This window comes from Rhinatrema bivittatum, chromosome 5, assembly GCF_901001135.1.
Source record: "Rhinatrema bivittatum chromosome 5, aRhiBiv1.1, whole genome shotgun sequence".
Taxonomy (NCBI): domain Eukaryota; kingdom Metazoa; phylum Chordata; class Amphibia; order Gymnophiona; family Rhinatrematidae; genus Rhinatrema; species Rhinatrema bivittatum.
The window spans coordinates 383669781-383687946 of record NC_042619.1 but is presented as its reverse complement, the minus strand read 5'-3'; the positions used below and the strand labels follow the sequence as shown (position 1 = coordinate 383687946).

The 18166-nt window shown below is 43.3% G+C and overlaps 1 protein-coding gene across 3 annotated transcripts in view; it reads right to left on the bottom strand.

Annotated features, from left to right (window-relative positions):
* Window positions 1-18166, bottom strand: part of MOSPD2 (motile sperm domain containing 2) — a 140428-nt gene that overhangs the window by 37675 nt on the left and 84587 nt on the right. For all 3 annotated transcript variants that reach the window (XM_029604876.1, XM_029604877.1, XM_029604878.1), the window contains exons 10-11: window positions 3203-3315; window positions 237-333 (exon numbers count right to left, since the gene is read on the bottom strand). In XM_029604876.1, the coding sequence (XP_029460736.1) occupies window positions 237-333; window positions 3203-3315 (210 nt within the window). The remainder of the gene's footprint in view (window positions 1-236; window positions 334-3202; window positions 3316-18166) is intronic.

Below are 18166 nucleotides of genomic sequence, written 5' to 3'. Positions count from 1 at the left end.
TTACAAAATCAGTGTAAACGCTTCAAAGTTCAAAGCTATCAGCTTGGGATGTGGCTTCATAGCACAAGAGTCACATGACCCATCTGGGTGAAACCACTGCCGCAGCTTATTTTTAGAGAAGGATTAGCAGTGAAAAATATGAGAAAATATTTTAGCAAGTTAATCAGCATGCACAAAGGAATAAATAATAGTCATTAGTTTACATGTTAAGCAATCCATAAATTTAAATTTTTTACCTTAAATGCCACTGGATTTTTTGTCACGTTGGTGAGAACAATTAAGCATTTTCTCTCTTTACTTTCTTTGGATCCAAAATGCAGTTCTTCAGCTGGGCTAAGTGAAAACAATATTTTCCGTAAGTGCAACTTTAATTTATGATGAAATCAATATCTATGATTTGGGGCTTGGAACAAACCAAGAGAAGTTTCTCTCTCTTGGTGGTGTACCAAGTCCACGTGGAGTCAATCAGGGAGCTACCTGCTTCCTCCCTGCAAGGGCCTTAGAATGGCCAGGATCACAATATCCCAAAACAAGTTCCACAACAAAGGCCAAAAGAATTTTCAAATTCTTTTCTCATTTTAAGGTTGTATACTGCACTATGTTAGTATTATACGTCCTTGGGCATTTCAACCTTGCTGGCTTTTTAAATTTAAAAAGCTGAAATGTAAAAAACAAAAAAAAAAAACCCAACAACTATTAAACACACATTTATATATTGACAGATTTATATGCTATCATCACATACATAATCATAGTTAATCAAGTTATAAATCGCTTTCCCCTTGTCTCCCAAATTGAAAAGAAATAAAGCTAGACTTTTTAGATTATACAATAGGAAAAAAATTACATTTCTCTTTGCAGGGCAATGGAGAATAATTAGGGAATTTTGATCTGAGGACTACATTGCTCAGGAGAATGGCTACAGCTTTATAGAGCCTTTTACCTCTAAGCTACTGCTTCAAATCCCAGCTCTAGTGGTCTATGTGAAATGAATCACTATTTCTCATCCCAGCTCCAGGGTCCACAGCAGAAGTACAGCTCCTATAAGATTCCTCTCAAGCTGTGAATTATGCTGCTTACCTTATCACAGACTTTGACAAGGACACAACAAGAGCAGAAGACAACCTAGCCAATAAAAGATTAAATGGGATCCCACATATAGAAATTTATTATTAAAAAAAAAAGAGGTACTTGAGGGGATGGCTGGGAGCTTACACATTTCTAAACTTGGACTAATGCAAGTTGTATTCTGTTGGTTTCATTCCAACTTCCTTTATTTACAACTTGCTTTTCTATATCACTATTCTCTCTGACTTCTCGTGCCTGGAATGGTGGGGGTGGGGAGGGGGAACGAATAGTAACTATGGACCCAATATTCAAAAAACCCTAAAAGAACTAACTTATCTGGCTAAAGTTAAGCCAGATAAGTTATCCAGGATATTTAGCTGGTTAAAGTAATTAAAGTTATTCAAAAGAATATAGCCAGTTAAGTAGCACCAACAACAAAAAAAAAAAGGCAATCAGATGCAGGTGTAAAGTTATTTGGCTAATTTAGTCAGAGCTGAAAATTAGCCAAATAACTTAATTGCATCCCAGAACACTTTTTTTTTTTAATCCAGCTAGATTTTAGCTGGATAATGATATATCTGGCTAAACTTTTGCCAGATAAAGTCCCCAAAAAGTATGCATTTAGCCCAATAAATCACAAGTTGTCTGGCTGAATACCTCTGAATATCAGCCCCTATATTTTTGTATTTATCATCTTTAATTTTATGCATTCAAGTTGACTAACACAGCTACCACACTAACATAGACATTTTGAATGATCCATAAATGTAGCTCTCTGAATGTTTACATTTAGCACAGATAAGCTCAGATTTCTTCTGTCCAAGAAACCTTACCTTAAGAAATATCACAGTAAGACCAATGATTCATCAAGCCTAGTATCTCATCTCTGTGACCAAATGGGTCAAACTGGAAGTAACTCAACAGATCCTAATGGGAAGATCCATTTCTTGCTGTGGCATTCCTCAAGCTTACCTAGCTAATGGTTGGTAATGTACCTAATCCTCCAGAAACTTGCCCAAAACATTTGTAAACCCAGCTAAACTACTGACCTTTACCATACCCCTCTGGCAACAACATTATTCAGTTTAATTGTCTGCTGAACGAAAAAATACTTTGTGACCCTGATCTTGGCACAAATTCATATGCCGGCAAATGTCACTTCCTGTTCCTCTTCTAACAGAAGCAGTGTGCTAGAGCACTTCAGGGCAGGGCCATAACGCCCCGTGCAGTGGAAGACACTCCTCATCCAACCCCTGGCTCTTCATTCCAGTCTTGGAAGGCCCCGTTCTGGCTGATTTGTCCTGAGGCTTGCACACCCCTAGGGGGCAATCTTGAGCATCCCTTAAGTCCTAGCACTATTTGAAAGGGTAAATAACTGTGCCCTTTCGAAGTAATACATCAAATTTAAATAAAAAGGGAATGTGGAAGCAACTGGTATAATAGAAGTCTAGTGAGAAAAGACTCTGGATTAGATTATTCAAATTGCTCAGTATTTAAAAAAAATGATAGTAAATTTAAGATAGAGTAAAATGAGGCTCCAAAATGTGCCTTCACTGCAAGGTGGGAGGGAGGAAGAGTGGTCATTTTGAACACATCTCAGGGGACCATTTTGAGAAACTACAAATATCTTCATAATAGCTTATACATGGAGTGATGGGATTTGAGGATTAAAATGGTTGCATGTGAAAATAAATTGATGCCAAAATTTAATCGCTTTAAATACTTTAATAAGACTTAGACATTCTTAAGATAACTTTAATGCTTTTTATTCATTTCCATGAATTCCATGAGGAATAATGTGCGCGGATTAAAAATGGATTATATTGGTCTAACACTGAATATCAGTCAAATAACATGCACTCGTACATAGATTTATCTTGGCCGTTTTCTTTTTGGGGCTCGTGAGAGGGACTGGATACAAATAGTTTATTGTTTTGGTAACAAGCAATTGTGTTTACCTGGTGTAACTATCTTATAATTTGCCAGTCATAAGGTGGAGTACTTGTAAAGAAATGGTTGTATTTTATTCTGAAAACAAACATCTTAAATAAATAAATAAAAAAGCCTTGCAAACATTATAAAGTGATCTTGATATAATGAGAAAAAAAAAAGTATTTTACAGAATCAGTATTACCTGATATGTAATAAAGGTCCTCTAAAAACTGTTAATGTTTTTTTAGGATATTTTGATTTTGATTCCATTCTGTCACATTCTTCAGTTTTGCACATTTCCTCAGCATAGCTCACCTGGGTAATGAAAAACAAAAAATGGTACATTTAGGAAAAATAAGAGAGCTAAGAATCATTCAAAAGATCTGCAGCAGTAAACACATCAAAACCCACAGTATTAACTTACATATTATAGGGGCAATTTTCAAAACTGTGTGGACTGTTACAAAGTTCACGGATATTTTTTCATCTACAGACTTTGTGCCATTCTTAAAAGGGAAAGCACGCAGGCATTTTCCCTTTTAAAACTGCTTAGGAAACAAGTACCAGCAGAGATAGGACTTTAATACTGGCGCGCGGGCACACGTGTGCGTGCTTACCGGCTCTCGTCCAAAGACATGTCCATTTTATAACATATCCGCGTATAGGCATGCATGTTATAAAATAGCCTGGAAGTGCGTACAATTTTAAATGGATGCGCACACGTGCGTGCAAATGCCACGTCTACTGCATAAGTGGAGAATTTTATAAGGGACACACACCGATGCCATAGCTAATTTGCCCAGTTTAGGGACAGCACTTCCAAACCCCCCTTAATTTATTAGCCTCCCTTTCCCCCTCAGCCCCAACCCTTAAAACCCCGTTGACTAGCGTAGTTTATTTATTTATTTATTTTTTTACTTACATGCCATCCATAGCAGTGGTAAAGTTACATGGCTGGGGACCATGCGTGCCTGTGCTCGTATTTATGTGGACATCTCTTGGCCTTCCCTGCCATGCCCATACCCCTTTTTCTGAATTTTTTGCTTGTGCATTTAGCGGGAGATGTGCATGTACATGGGTGGCTTATAAAATCCACGGGGGGGGGGGGGGGGGGGGGGTGACGTGAAGGGATGCGCTAGACTCGCTCCTCAACGAAAGAAAAAGCAACAATTTAGAAAACTTTTCCAGGCACCTTACCCCAGGCTCTCAGCAGGGCAGATGTCGATTGTGCCGTATATGAACAAATCTCCATCAGATATGCCCGTAAGGGGGGGGGGGGGGGGTCAAAAAAAAGAGAAAGAAAAACCTCGAGGCACGGAATCTAAGATGGCATCCTTGCAGGAAGTTGGGGAACCGATGAACATCAATGATGCAAGTCTAGCGGGCATTAAGGAGGTGGTGTTATCTGCGCTGGAAGAAAAGCTAACTGGTATAGTTGCTCAGCTGCAAGATGTAAAGCAAGCTCTAGCAGATTTCAACCCTAGAATGGAACAGGTGGGAGGCAGAATTTCAGTCTTTGAGGACAACATGACAGCACAAGAGGCCAAGATGGTGGCTCTAGAGTGCACGGTTGCTCAAAGACAAATTAGATGACTTGGAGAATAGATCTAGACGGTCTAAACTACGGTTTCTGGGGCTCCCCTGCAGAAACCCCGGGCTTGTTATTGTTGAAACTTCAGCTAGCCTCTCTCTCCATGTGTGCTCCGCCTCCTGGTGGCAGGCGTTCTCTGGGTCCAACCAGAGGGCCATACCAATCCTGCACCAGGCCAAGTGTCCACCAACTCTGTGATTCATTTAAATTGCAAAATAATTAACTCTGTTCCTCTTTTCCCTCTTGCGTCTCCTTACCTATATCATTTGGAAACAATTAATCAGTCCCGCTGGGAGTCTTTTGAATATGTCCTAAAGTCTGAAATTTTACAAACTATTTCTAAGCTTTAACCCTCTACATGTCTGCTTAATCCTTGTCTGGCACAACAATACTGAATCAATTAAATACAGGATAGTTAACCTCTCCCTTACCTCAGGTCACATCCCTTCATCACTGATACAGGCCTCTGTCCACCCCATCCTGAAGAAACCATCAGCCAATAGTTCAGATTTTTTAAATTTTCCTCCCATATCATCGCTCTCATTCTTAGCCAAGATAACAGAGTCTATTTTGCTAAATCAACTATCACATTTTTTTTTTTTTTTTTAAGAAAACACAGTCCTTCACCAATATCAATTCAGCTTCATGAGATTTCACAATATTGAGACACTCCTATCAAGAACAGACATTAACCATCATGACTTTGATTCTGGATCCCTTTATATGTTAATTTTGTTAGACCTTATCGCTGCATTTAATACTATAAATCATGACATCATACTTATCCACTTATTTGAAATTGGCCTTGCAAGCACAGTTCATTCATGGTTTAAACCATATCTCCACGATAGATTTCAGAAAATCCAAATAGCTACTGTTACTTCAACCTGATCCCCCAGTCACCACCAGAGTCCCTCAGGGCTCTGCACTATCTGCAGCTTTATTTAACATATACCTAACGCCTCTCTGCTCATTGCTCTCTAACGTTGGTCTCATACATCAACGCCCTCCTTTCCAACCTATACCTTGCACTCAATACTTCAAAAACCGAAATCCTAATCATTACTAATCAACCCAGCTTATCCATCCACCAACTGCAACAGAACACTTCACAAAATCTCACACCTCCGCCCACTGTCAGAGATCTAGGAGTATCCTTAGATACACAACTAAGCTTCAAATCCCACATCAAATCGCTCCTAAAAGGGGGCTTCTATAAACTCCAAACCCTCAAAAAACTTAAGCCTCTCCTCCACGCACATGACTTCCGTACTGTTATGCAAACCACTATACTATCAAAACTTGACTATTGCAACTCACTGCTAATAGGCCTTCCAGCTTCCACAATCAAACCCCTCCAAATCTTACAAAACGCCATGGCTCGCATCCTTACAAACTCAAGAAAGACTGATCATATTACTCCCATATTACAAAACCTCCACTGGCTCCCAATCACCTATCGCTCTCAATACAAAACACTCACTATCATACATAACACGCTATATAAAAATAACTCCCCCTGGATCGAAGATATGCCACACTTCCACCAGGCCAACCGTCCTACCAGAAACTCCCTTGCTGGCACCCTCCACACCCCTTCACTCAAAATTGCTCACCTCACAAACACCAGAGCGAGAGCCTTCTCCATCGCCGGCCCCACCCTCTGGAACTCCCTCCCCACCGAGCTCCGACTAGAACCTTCACTTAATCAATTCAAAAAAGGAATCAAGACCTGGTTATTTAAACAGGCCTATCCCAACGCCTCTCAACCCTAGCATATGACTTCTCCTCAACACTCATTATTTCCCTCTCCCTAGCACAGTGTCCCCCCGCCCCCCTACACACCCTCCCTCACCACCCCCCATCCAACTTATGGCTTCCTGATATTCAGTCACCACCTCTCCTTCCCTCGCCACCCCCTGCCCCCTTGTACAGTTCCTACCCCACCCCGCCTCCCCTATGCGCTTCATCCCCCACCCCCGCGCTACCCCCCACTTTGTCGTCTCTTGTATATAATTAATTATGTCCAACTTGGTTAACCATATGTAATCTCATTTAATAACTGTGGCGCCCGTTGGCTCTACAGTAAAGTTGTCACCTTTTAACTTTCTATCCTTCCTCCATCTATCATTGTAATTTCCTCTCTCAGTTGTCTGTAAACCGACATGATTTTTTTTTTTTTTATGAATGCCGGTATATAAAAGTTATAAATAAAATAAATAAATAAATATATAGACTCTCTATTGATGATATTGAGTTCTATTTTCCTCTATGACAGATCATTTTAGATCATTTTTCTCCAATATTAGAATCTGGCTTGCCCATAAACTTTTTCTTAACCTCCAAACAAATGAAATAATTCTAGGCTGTTCATCACCCTATCAAATTCAAACAGCCTTTACTTTCAATAATCATATATTACACATAGGGGTAGATTTTAAAAGAAGCGCGATCAGCCTACTTTTGCTTGCGCATCAGACTCAAGCAAAAGTACGCTGGATTTTAGTAGATACGCGCGGAGCCGCGCGTATCCACTAAAATCCCTGGATCGGCGCGCGCAAGGCTATTGATTTTGTATAGCCGGCGCGCGCCGAGCCGCGCTGCCTAACCCGTTCCCTCCAAGGCCGCTCCGAAATCGGAGCGGCCTCGGAGGGAACTTTCCTTTGCCCTCCCCTCACCTTCCCCTCCCTTCCCCTACCTAACCCACCCGCCCGGCCCTGTCTAAACCCCCCCCTTACCTTTGTCGGGGGATTTACGCCTCCCGGAGGGAGACGTAAATCCCCGCGCGCCAGCGGGCCTCCTGCGCGCCGGGCCGCGACCTGGGGGCGGGTACGGAGGGCGCGGCCACGCCCCCGGACCGCCCCGGGCCGTAGCCACGCCCCCGTACCCGCCCCCAAAACGCTCCCGACATGCCCCCGAAACGCCGCGACGACCGGGCCCGCCCCCCGACACGCCCCCCTCCAAAAACCCCGGGACGTACGCGAGTCCCGGGGTCTGCGCGCGCCGGTAGGCCTATGTAAAATAGGCTTACCGGCGCGCAGGGCCCTGCTCGCGTAAATCCGGGCGGATTTACGCGAGCAGGGCTCTTAAAATCCGCCCCATACTGTTCAAAATCTTGGTGTCATATTTGATCCTATTCTATGAAACCTCAGATCAAATCTGTAAATCAAGCCTCATTTGCAAACCTTAGGTTACTCTGCCACATTAAACCTCTTTATAACTTACTGACTGCTGTATTGTACTACAAGGACGGCTCTCACAGGTCTTGATTATTGCAACTTCTTATACATACGACTCCCCCAATGTACACTCACATCCTTACAATTAGTACAAAAACCTGCTACTCATCATTTTGCTGGTACCAGATTACAAGATCATTTCTCCCATACTTCAATCATTACTCTGGTTGCCTATCCAATGGCGTATACAAAATGGCAGTCACCGTATATTAGCTACTCAATAACTCCTCCCAATGGATCAGTTCAATTCTACACTTTTATGTCTCTACCAGAAATCTTAGGTCCTCCAACCAATATCTACTAGATGTTCCAGCCGCTAGGCATATCCAGTTGGCAGTCACGAGTAAAATATTTTCCATAGCCGGACCTACCATGTGGAATTCGTTCCCTCTCATAATCCATTCCATCAGATGCCAAGGAGTTCAAAAAAGCCCTAAAGTTGTTTTTTTTTTTTTTATGGTTGCAATGTAAACCGGAGTGATAATTAACTCTGTTATTTGAACTTCGGTATAGAAAAGTTATAAATAATAATAATAATAATAATAATAATAATAATAATAAAGTCTCACATTTCAAACAGGCATTCCAAATACAGTGCTCCTCTCCTTAGTTTTATGATTTTTGCTGACCTATGATTTTTTTGGCATTTCTTTTGCAGCATTATTATGAGTCATGATTTGTTAGTTATCTTTGTTTTATATTAAAGTTATATATGTTTTTATGTAATCCGCCCCAAACTTTAGAGATTCATTTTCTGAAAAATAAATTTTAGCAGAAATGAGCTTTACTATTGTTATGGAACCCTGCCCGCGGAGCTAATCCCCGCGAGCAGGCTCTGCTCACCTTGTTTCTGCTGTCCGACGTAGCTGTTACAGCCGGAGTTGGGCCTTCAGCGCGGCTAGAGCCGCGTACTTGAGAGTTGCTCACGCGGCCCGGAGGCCGCCCCCGATAGCCGTCTTCACCGCGGCCAGAGCCGCGGACTTCCCTGCCTCTCTTCGCGGCTGGAAGCCGCCGCCGCCGCTTTCTACGTCTTCGCGGCAGGAGGCCGCATCCCTGGGCTCGATTAGCGGCTGGAGCCGCCCCAGGGGCTTCCTGCAGCGGCTGGAGCCGCTGCCATCATCAGGGCCTGCTTCACAGGCCCAGCCCTGCGTCTGCATCTGAACGTCTGTGCAGGCCGCTGTCCACGGTCCTGCACAGCCCTGCTTCCTGCCTCTAGGAGCGCGGCCGTGCCTCTCTACTGAATTTAAAGGGCCAGCCACAGGAAGTTTTGCTGGCTCCACCTTTGATTGGACTTCCTGCTCCAGCCCTATAAAAGGGCTGCTCCATCACTTCAGTCTTCGACTTGCATTGGAGTTACTTCACTCTGGAGGCTCCTGCCTGCCAAAGCTCCGTCAGGTCTTCTTCGTGGAGCTCCTCATCGTTTCGTCTTCTCGTCATGACATGTCTTGATTGCCTGAGGTCCTTGTCCAGGTGTCCTGGTGTCTCGTCTTGATCTTCAGCTTCCTGATGTCCCAGGTTCCTTGGTGTCTTGTTCCTGTGTCTTCAGCACTTCTGAGCCTTCTGGTCCTGTCGGCCTTGGTCCCTCGGATGACATCTTTCCCGAGTTGGAGTGGCCTGCAGGAAGACTGGTGTCCTGTGTTCCCGAGCCATCTTGTCCTGTCAGTCTTTGTGGAGCTTCGGATGACATCAGCTTCGTCGGAGTCCCACCTCGACTGGATTCTTCCATGCGCTTGTTCCGCTCTCCGCATGGTCCGTGACCAGCCTCCTCGGGCTGTGTAGGGCACGCAGTGGGACAGGGTGGTCCGTGACCAGCCCATTGGGTCCGCCCGTGAAGGTGGGCCGAGTAGGGCAACCTGAGAGACAGTGCCAATGTTCACCCTTCCAGCTTCTCGTCTCGTCTGGACGTTGTCAAGTTCCTCGTCTCGTCCCTGATGCAGTTGCATTGGTGTCATGTCGTCACTCCAGCATCTTGTTCCTGATGTCGTCGCATCGACCCCGATCCGTGATGCTGTTGCATCGACCCCGATCCGTGATGCTGTTGCATCGACCCCGATCCATGATGTCTTCGCATCAGCCCTGGTGTCATGTCTTCAACAACCTTGAACTCCCACCAGAACTCAGACAAGACCCCTGCCAGATTTCTTTCAAGAAAAAACTGAAAACATGGCTATTCAGCCTTGCGTTTCCTTGATGGCCCATAATGTACTACCCATGATATCTTTGATTGGTTCTATTTATTATTAATTCACCCTCTTATCCTCCCCTATCCTACACCTTCTTTCTACCCGTCCCTCCACCCCTTCTTCCATTCCCCGTGTCCGCCCTCTATCTCCCTTCCCAATATTCCTTCTCAATCGAGACAATCATCCGCTTGATCTCGTTTTAACATTGATGGCTCTTTTCTCACTTTTTGTATAAGAATAGTTACCAAAGGTTTTTTATAGGTTTAAATGTTTAAGTGTTCCTCGTTTGTTTCTATGTAATGCTCATAAGCACTCTTATTGGTTTGATGTTCTTTGTTCCATGTAATGCTCCTAGGCAAGTTAAATTGTTTCACTGTAAACCGGTTTGATTTGCATCCAATGCAAGAAGATCGGTATATAAAAACCCAAAAATAAATAAATAAACAAACAAACAAACCTTGGTGTTATGTCTTCGTGTCAAGGCCTCCATCTGCCCTCATTCTCAGGCCGGCCTGCTGCTCCATGCCGATCCATGCGGCAGGTCCGAAAGGGCTTGGAAAGGTGGGAGGACCATTCCCCTACCAACATCATCTTGTTGTTGGCACTGGGAGCTTGTAGGCCTGGCAGAGGGTAAGACTATAGTCTTGCCATGCTGGAACATGCCGTCAACCCTCGGTCCGCTCCTGGATCCGTCTGGGGTCGGGTCGAGGCCCAAGGGCACACAAAACACCCTCCGTACTCAACAAAATGAAGGCTTTCCGACCCCATTATGTAACAACTATCACCTAACTGCCCAGTAGTAACTTCTAAACAATAGTCCACTATTTTTGAAAAAGAACAAAATAGAGCATTATTTTAAAATTTCTTTAAGCTGCTCCTCTATCAATTTTCATCTTCCTTGGGAATCATATTTAGAAAACTATATCCAATGCCCCTAGCCTCCTGGGATTGTGCGGCCCTGGGAGAAACCACATTATTAGCTTGTTGCTGCATAATTTACAATCTTCCACAGAATCAACATTCCTGAAAGCTTTCACACCTCTTGATTCAATCTTTTGAACAAAGCTGCAGGGTATCTGCTAGCCTTCAGTCTCAGCTCACTGTCTGTTCCTGCTCCAGCCCCTTCCCTTGCAAGCAGATGCAGCAAACCTTCTTCTGTTGTTTCCACTCCCCTTCCTTCTGTCCTGAAGTGAAGGGCGGGGTGGGGGGGGAGGTAAGTGAAGTTGGAATGGACAGATAAAACTGTCAGAATGATCCTGCAAAGATCTCTTAAATCTTTTTTAAAGCAAAGATGATTTTGATATAATTCCTGGAGAGAGTGATGCCCCTATAAAAAAATTCAATCTTTATTCAAAGATCTTTGAACTTGCATATGTGGCCAATCATACATTTAACAAAGACCTGACTGGGTTTTGGAAGTCTGCAAATTAATACCTTTTTGTCCTACGGGTGACAGAGAGGGTACTAATTTCAACAGAAACCATGATAACTGACACTGTTGCTGACATGTTTCAACTTGTGCTAATTTAAATTTTATCTGTTACCATATGTCCAATATATGTGCCCATATCTTTTTGTGTAATAAACAGCATGACAAATTGCCAATTTTGAGGGCAGTTTTAGCATATAGAAGCTCATATACTTGGAAAGACAAGGACTTTCAAGAAAATATATAAAAGATGTATAACTCCTGGATTGATTAATCCCAGATAGTGGATCCAGAGGCAATATCTCAAATACAGGTTCAGGTGGTAAACTTTCCAAAATATTAAATTATTTCAAGTGGGGGGAAAGATAACTTTCAAGGTCCTGTGCAATGCAACACTTTAGTCCCAGTTCCACATTAATGTATACAGCAGTGATGAGAACAGCAATGATGATTATTAGAGTCACTATGCAGTAAAAATACACTAGAAGCTGATGTGGTTTCCAACATTAATTTTATTGAGATGTTGTGAAATGTTGAAGATAGCCTTTACAGATATTTAGTTCACTTAACATTACAAGTTCATCTACATAAATTTGTGATGTCTCAAAGTCTTGTTTAAAGGTTAAGATGGAAAAGCCAATTGACTCAGTCTTTAATCTGAGGTTTCTCCCATCCTGTTGGCATAGGGAAAGTTTAGTGATTCCCTCCCAATACAGATGAAGTATTAGGGATAAAAGCCATTTTGCAGTCATTTATCTCCTACTTCTCAATGTTGTCTTCTAATACTCTTTAGTCTCTTCACAGTACCTGACCTGTACCAATTATTCTCTTCTTTCTTTTAATATCAAAATTATACTCCTGTTACTCCTCTTCCCACAAAATTGAGTAGATATTCATGAGCCCTAGAGGGGGTCCATCCCAACTCTTCTCCCCTGAATGAGTACAAGTTATCCCTTCGCTGGATACTGATGATCCATAGGTTCCTTCCCAGTGAAGGCGTGTGGCTTTTTGTTGCTAGAACAAGAAAAACAGAAAGTGAGTACCTTGTTAATGGGTACTCAAGAACTCAAATCATCGGTTATTCTAATGTCTGGGGTTACTTTCTTCCTTGGTCTCGGGGGGCGGGTTGGGGGATGTAATGTAGTGGCTGTTGGATGTATGATTTGTGTGTGCGAGAGAGACAGTGTTTTGTGGGGTTGGGAAACTGACTAGGCTTGGGTGTTGTATGACTGTCTTTGGGGTGGTAGGGTGAACTGACATTGGATATGTACAAACAAATGGAAAACCAAAGGGCTGGGACTTGTGAAAGGCTATGTTTATCTCATGTTTTACGTCTTTTCTGGAGCTTATTTCATATTGTGGCTCGACTTACTTCCTGTAACAGTTTATTTTGTACACTGTTCAGTGTGCCGCCTCTTTGCATGGCCTTGTACAACTCTTGACCAATAAAAATTATTCTGACAAAAAAAAAAAGGGATGGGGAAGGTGGAAAGAAACTTCCATATCAAAAATAAAAGTCTCTATGGAGGCATTAAGACAAGCAAACAGAAAAAGAAAAAAAAAAATCAGGGAACAGCCATAAACTACTGCCTCTACAAAAGGAAATGGAAAATCCATACCCAGAAAATAATGGTCTGGTTTTATATACCAAAGGAAGTTACCAAATATTCCCTTCCACATGGGGGAGCTATATACCCACAACATTGCTGCGTTTCCTCCACACACAAATGGACTATTCTCTATTGTTCCTGGTAGAAATCTGACAAGATCTCTACAGATGGTTGCATTATTTCAATTCAAACCAAAAGTGATTGTGAAGGGTAGCAGGTGCATGAGCGCTGCGGCATAGTTCACGCCACCTTGAGGCCTACGCAGACTGCTGGTGAACACACTCTATCGTAGGACAGTCTGGAGCTTCACCTTTACCAGCTGCCTCCCCCACAGAATGAGCCTTCGGGTTCTGGCAGCCAGACGGGTTCCTAGAGCAGTGCTGATAACTAGTCCAGAGACACACCAGGGTCAGGGCAAGCAGCTAGCAAGAATAGTCAGGGCCAGGCAAGGGGTCAGATCCAGGCATTAGACAAACCTGGTCAGGTCCAGGCAAGAGGTCGAGATCTGGAGAGGCAAGCAGAGGGTGGACGAAGACACTGGATGAGATGAGTAATGGACACAAGGCAAAGCTGGATGCAGGAATCAGGAATGCTGGCAACACGCACTGCTAGGCAGAAGACCAGCTGTGGAGGTGAAGATGTTGAGGCTTGAGTGGCTTAAGTATTGCAAGGGTCCTGATGTCATCACCAGGTACCAAAGGTCTTCTCCCAGCATGGGGCCTTTAAGAGAAAGCATAGTACATACACGCATGCCTTAGGAATCAGCATAGTGTACCAGGAGACCGGGAAGATAACAGTGTTCCTGCACTGCCGCGTCTTCAGGCATCAGCGGAGTAGGCCGGTGGCGTCCTGGCCAAGGAGGAGAAGGAGTCGTCTAGTGGCAGGGCCATCCGGAGCCAGTACAGACTTGGCAGCATCAGAAGTAAGTGCTGCAGCTCGTGGGGCTTACTTGTAGCCACAAATCTTAACAGTGACATTTCAAAAGTTTGCAACATGCGTCTTAACTTGATAAATTGTTGGTTTTGTACTTGGTACATTTTTATATGTATATAATTTATATATTGTTTAAAATAACAATATGAATAGTTTTCATTTGACTTTTTTTTTTTTGTACACATAATCAGAGATGTGAATCTATGCAAAACTATGCATGTTTTCCCCATGTCTGCTGCAAAATTCTGAAGAATCTGCCACAGAATTTGCTAACGTTTGCTGCAGGATCTTGAAAAATCTGCTGCAGGAATCTGGGAGCTCTGACCATATCAAATTACTTGACATATACACTGCAAGTGTCAGACACCATTTGACGTGAAATCATTTGTGACTCAGTTTAAAACACAGCTCTCCAAGGTAAGATGGAGAACTGTAAGGAAATTACTTAAAGAAAAATGGTATAACAATAACAAGATCTGATATGTATATTATTTCTTACTGTCTGTACTTCTAAAAACTGCAAACTAGGCAAAGGGTATGGTTTTGTTTTTTTTTTTAAACAGATTCTCTATATACATTTTAGACTATTTTAAGATACTATATTGTTAAACATATAAAATGTTTCTTTTTTATATGTAGGTATTTCCTGCTATAGGATAATACAAACATGGAACAGCAGTCTCAAAACTTGAGCTCTGCAAAGAAGGAAGCAAAGACATCAAGTATAGGGCAGAGAATGAAATTCTAGAGCTGTACTGTAAACATGCAGATGCATTAAGAATACAGATTCTGAGAATACACAGGAATGAGAACTATGGGCTGGATTGTGAAAAGGGTACGCGTGCCGGGCCTATTTTCAAAAAGCCAGGCGATGCGCGTAAAGCCCCGGGATGCATGTAAGTCCCGGGGCGGGGTCAGAGACTCCCAAGCACAGCGGCCATTTGCCCCTGTGGTGGGGATCGCGCTCCTGGGGCTGAAATTTTCAAACAGTGAGGGGAAGGGAAGTTCCCATTTCGGAGCAGCCTGGAAGGGAGCGGGGGAAAGCAACGCGGCTTGGCGTGCGCAAGGTGCACAATTGTGCACCCCCTTGCGCGCGCCGAACCCCGATTTTATAACATGCGCGCGCACACGTACGCCCGCGCGTACCTTTTAAAATCTACCCCTAAGTGTTTTGCTGTCTCAGTCCTCTCTCAAATGAATCCTTGTCCATAATGCGCGCAACAGGCGTGTACCAAATAATCACCTATTGCATTTAAATTCCATGTAAATGACTATTACCCGTCTATGCAGGAATGTGCATCCAAAACTTGCACGTCCATAACGTGTTTATGTTTGAAATTTAGTGCCAGCTCTGTCTCTGGAGTTAACTTACTAACGGTAACTGAAGATTGGTGAAGGCATCCCTGGCATTTTCACTATATTTTATCTGCACTTCTTTGTTTTGCTGAGCTATCTCTTGCATATGCAAGCCAGAATAAGGATTGGCAGAGAAAGGAGAGTGACCGCTGAAGCTAACAATCCAAAGAACAATGAAGATAGGAAAATAAGAGAACCATGCGGCACAGGTCCAGCCAAGAGCCACAATCTGTAGACCCTGCATGCAGCATATCTTTCGGCCATGGACAACCCTCCTTGGATTGCCTGAGATACATGATGTGCAAAGATACCATCTAAGCTCTCGGGCAATTTTGAGCCTTTAAGGACCTGCGTAATGACACTGACCCCTTCACATTCTCTTGGAGGAGAAGTCCATTATCTGCTATTAGTCAAGTTGACTTCAGACATAGCCACTGCTGTTACTCACATCAAAAGCATGAGATCTACTTAGTGTTCGGGTACTTGCCAGGTACTTATACTCTGGATTGGCCACTATTGGAAACAGGATTCTGGACTTGATGGACTTTGGTCTGACCCAGTATGGCAATTTCTTATGTTGTTAAATAGGCCGGTAATGCGCAAAAACATTTGCACATTGGCAGCTCATTTTAATGCCATGTAATTTGCTTTGTGACCTAAAATTCTATGAAATGATTCACATGAAGTTGGAATTTTTTTTTGCAGAAAAAGTAATTATACCGTCTTGAGGTACAGCTTTTTAAAATCAGACCCTAAGTCAACTTGATTAATAGTAGTTTATGGACTTCTTCTCAGAACTTATTCAAAACTTTTTTTAAACTGTCATAACCACATCTTCTGGCAATGAATTTGAGAGTTAAATTGTACATCGAGTGAGAGAGAATTTTCTATGATTTGTCTTAAATGTGCTTTTTGCTTACTACATGGAGTGCCTCCTAGTCCTGAAAGAGTGAATAACTCATTCACATTTACCCGTTCAAGTTCTTTCATTAGTTTATAGACTTCTGTCATATCCCCCCTCAGCCGTCTTTTCTCCACGCTGAACAGACCTAACCTCTTTAGCCTTTCCTCATGGTCGCTACCATTTTAACATGTAAAATCTTGTTTGAGAACTCACTTGTACTATAGTACATCACCCTCATAGTGTGGGTTGAAATCCAGCTCTGTCAGGATTCTTATCTTCAGATAACTTAGCAAAATAGTAGAACAAATTTTCCACTGCCACCACAAATCACAGGTACTTGCGAAGAGAAGGGAAGATTGCAATATGGGCGTATGCGTCCTAAAGGTCCAGAGAGCAGAGCCAATCCCATTGATGTAGCAGAGGAAGCATGGTGCCCAGGGATACCATCCTGAACTGTTCCTTGCAAAGAAATGTGTTTAAGGTATGTAGGTCCAGGATAGGCCAGAGGCCGCTGGTCTTTTTTGGAATTAGCAAATATCTGTAGAACCTTCTCCCCTGCTGGGTCAATGGAACTGGTTCTTCGGCCCTTGCATACAGAAGAGTTGAGAAGTCTTGTATGGTCTTGGCGCCATGCTAGACTGGGTGGGGAGTCCAGTGGGTACAGCTGAAAACTTTAGACAGTAATCGTGGGTTGCATGATGGACAGTACCCACTGGTCCATGGTAATTGGATGCCAATTGGTTGCAAAGTGACAAAGACGGCCTCCTACTGGGATCAAGGGGGGGGGGGGGGGGGTTGGATGCTGCTCTCTGGAAAGGAGTCAAAATCCAGTCACAGGACCAGTTTGTGGAGCTGGCTGTGCATGTCCTCTCTGAGGAGCCCGAGCTGGTCGAGCACGGGATGCGGGAGGATAATACCTGTGTGGTCTGAAGAATTATTTCCCGATGTCCCTGTGTATGCCCCTGCGGGCTATGGAGGGTGCACCTGGGGAGACAACTGACAACTAACGCAGGGTCTCATGATGGTCTTTTAACTGGGCCACTGCGTCCTGGATCTTGTCCCCATACAGGTTGTCTCCCGTACAGAGTAGATCTGCAAAGTTTGTCCTGCACTTCCAGGCATAGGTCTGAGGCCTTAAGCCAGGCCCAGGTTCTAACACTGATGCCCACTGCTGAGACTCTGAATGCTGTTTCAAAAGAATTATAAGCAGCTCTGACTTTGTGTTTGCCTGCTTCCAATCCTTTTTGCAGGATGGAGGACAAGGACTCTTGTTGCTGTGGCAATGTCTCTGCAAATTCCTGGACTTGTTTCCAGAGATTTCTATTGTATTGGGTCATGTATAATTGATATGCAGCTATTCGCACTATGAACATGGACCCCTGAAAGACTCTGCATCCCAATGCATCTAATACCTTCTGTTCTTTACCAGGAGGCGCAGAGGAGTGTGGACGCGATATTTTAGCTTTTTTCTGAGCTGATTCCACCACTACAGAATGGTGGGGGCAGCTGACTTTTCTGAAAACCTGGGGCTTGTTGGACCAGGTACGCAGCATCTGTCTTTCTGTTGACTGGAGGTATAGTACCTGGATGGTCCCACATGCCGTGCAAGAGGTCAAGAAGAACTTCGTGCACTAGCATTGCCATTATTTCTTTTGGCTACCACTATCAATCCACAAACAATGGGGGTAATCCAAATCACAACCACCACACTAAGCAACCCACATTTAAGAATTCATTTGAATATATTTTCCTGTAAATGTTATCTCTTTTCAACAAGTTAAAAATGAACTTCAAACATACTTTTCACACTTGCTGTTTTTTTCACCCCAATGGAAGTTTTTTTGAAAACATTTTTTGAAAATTTTTTTAAAGGATGTAAGGTGATGTTTCATAAATTTCAGGGCACTATCCCGGTAAGCCT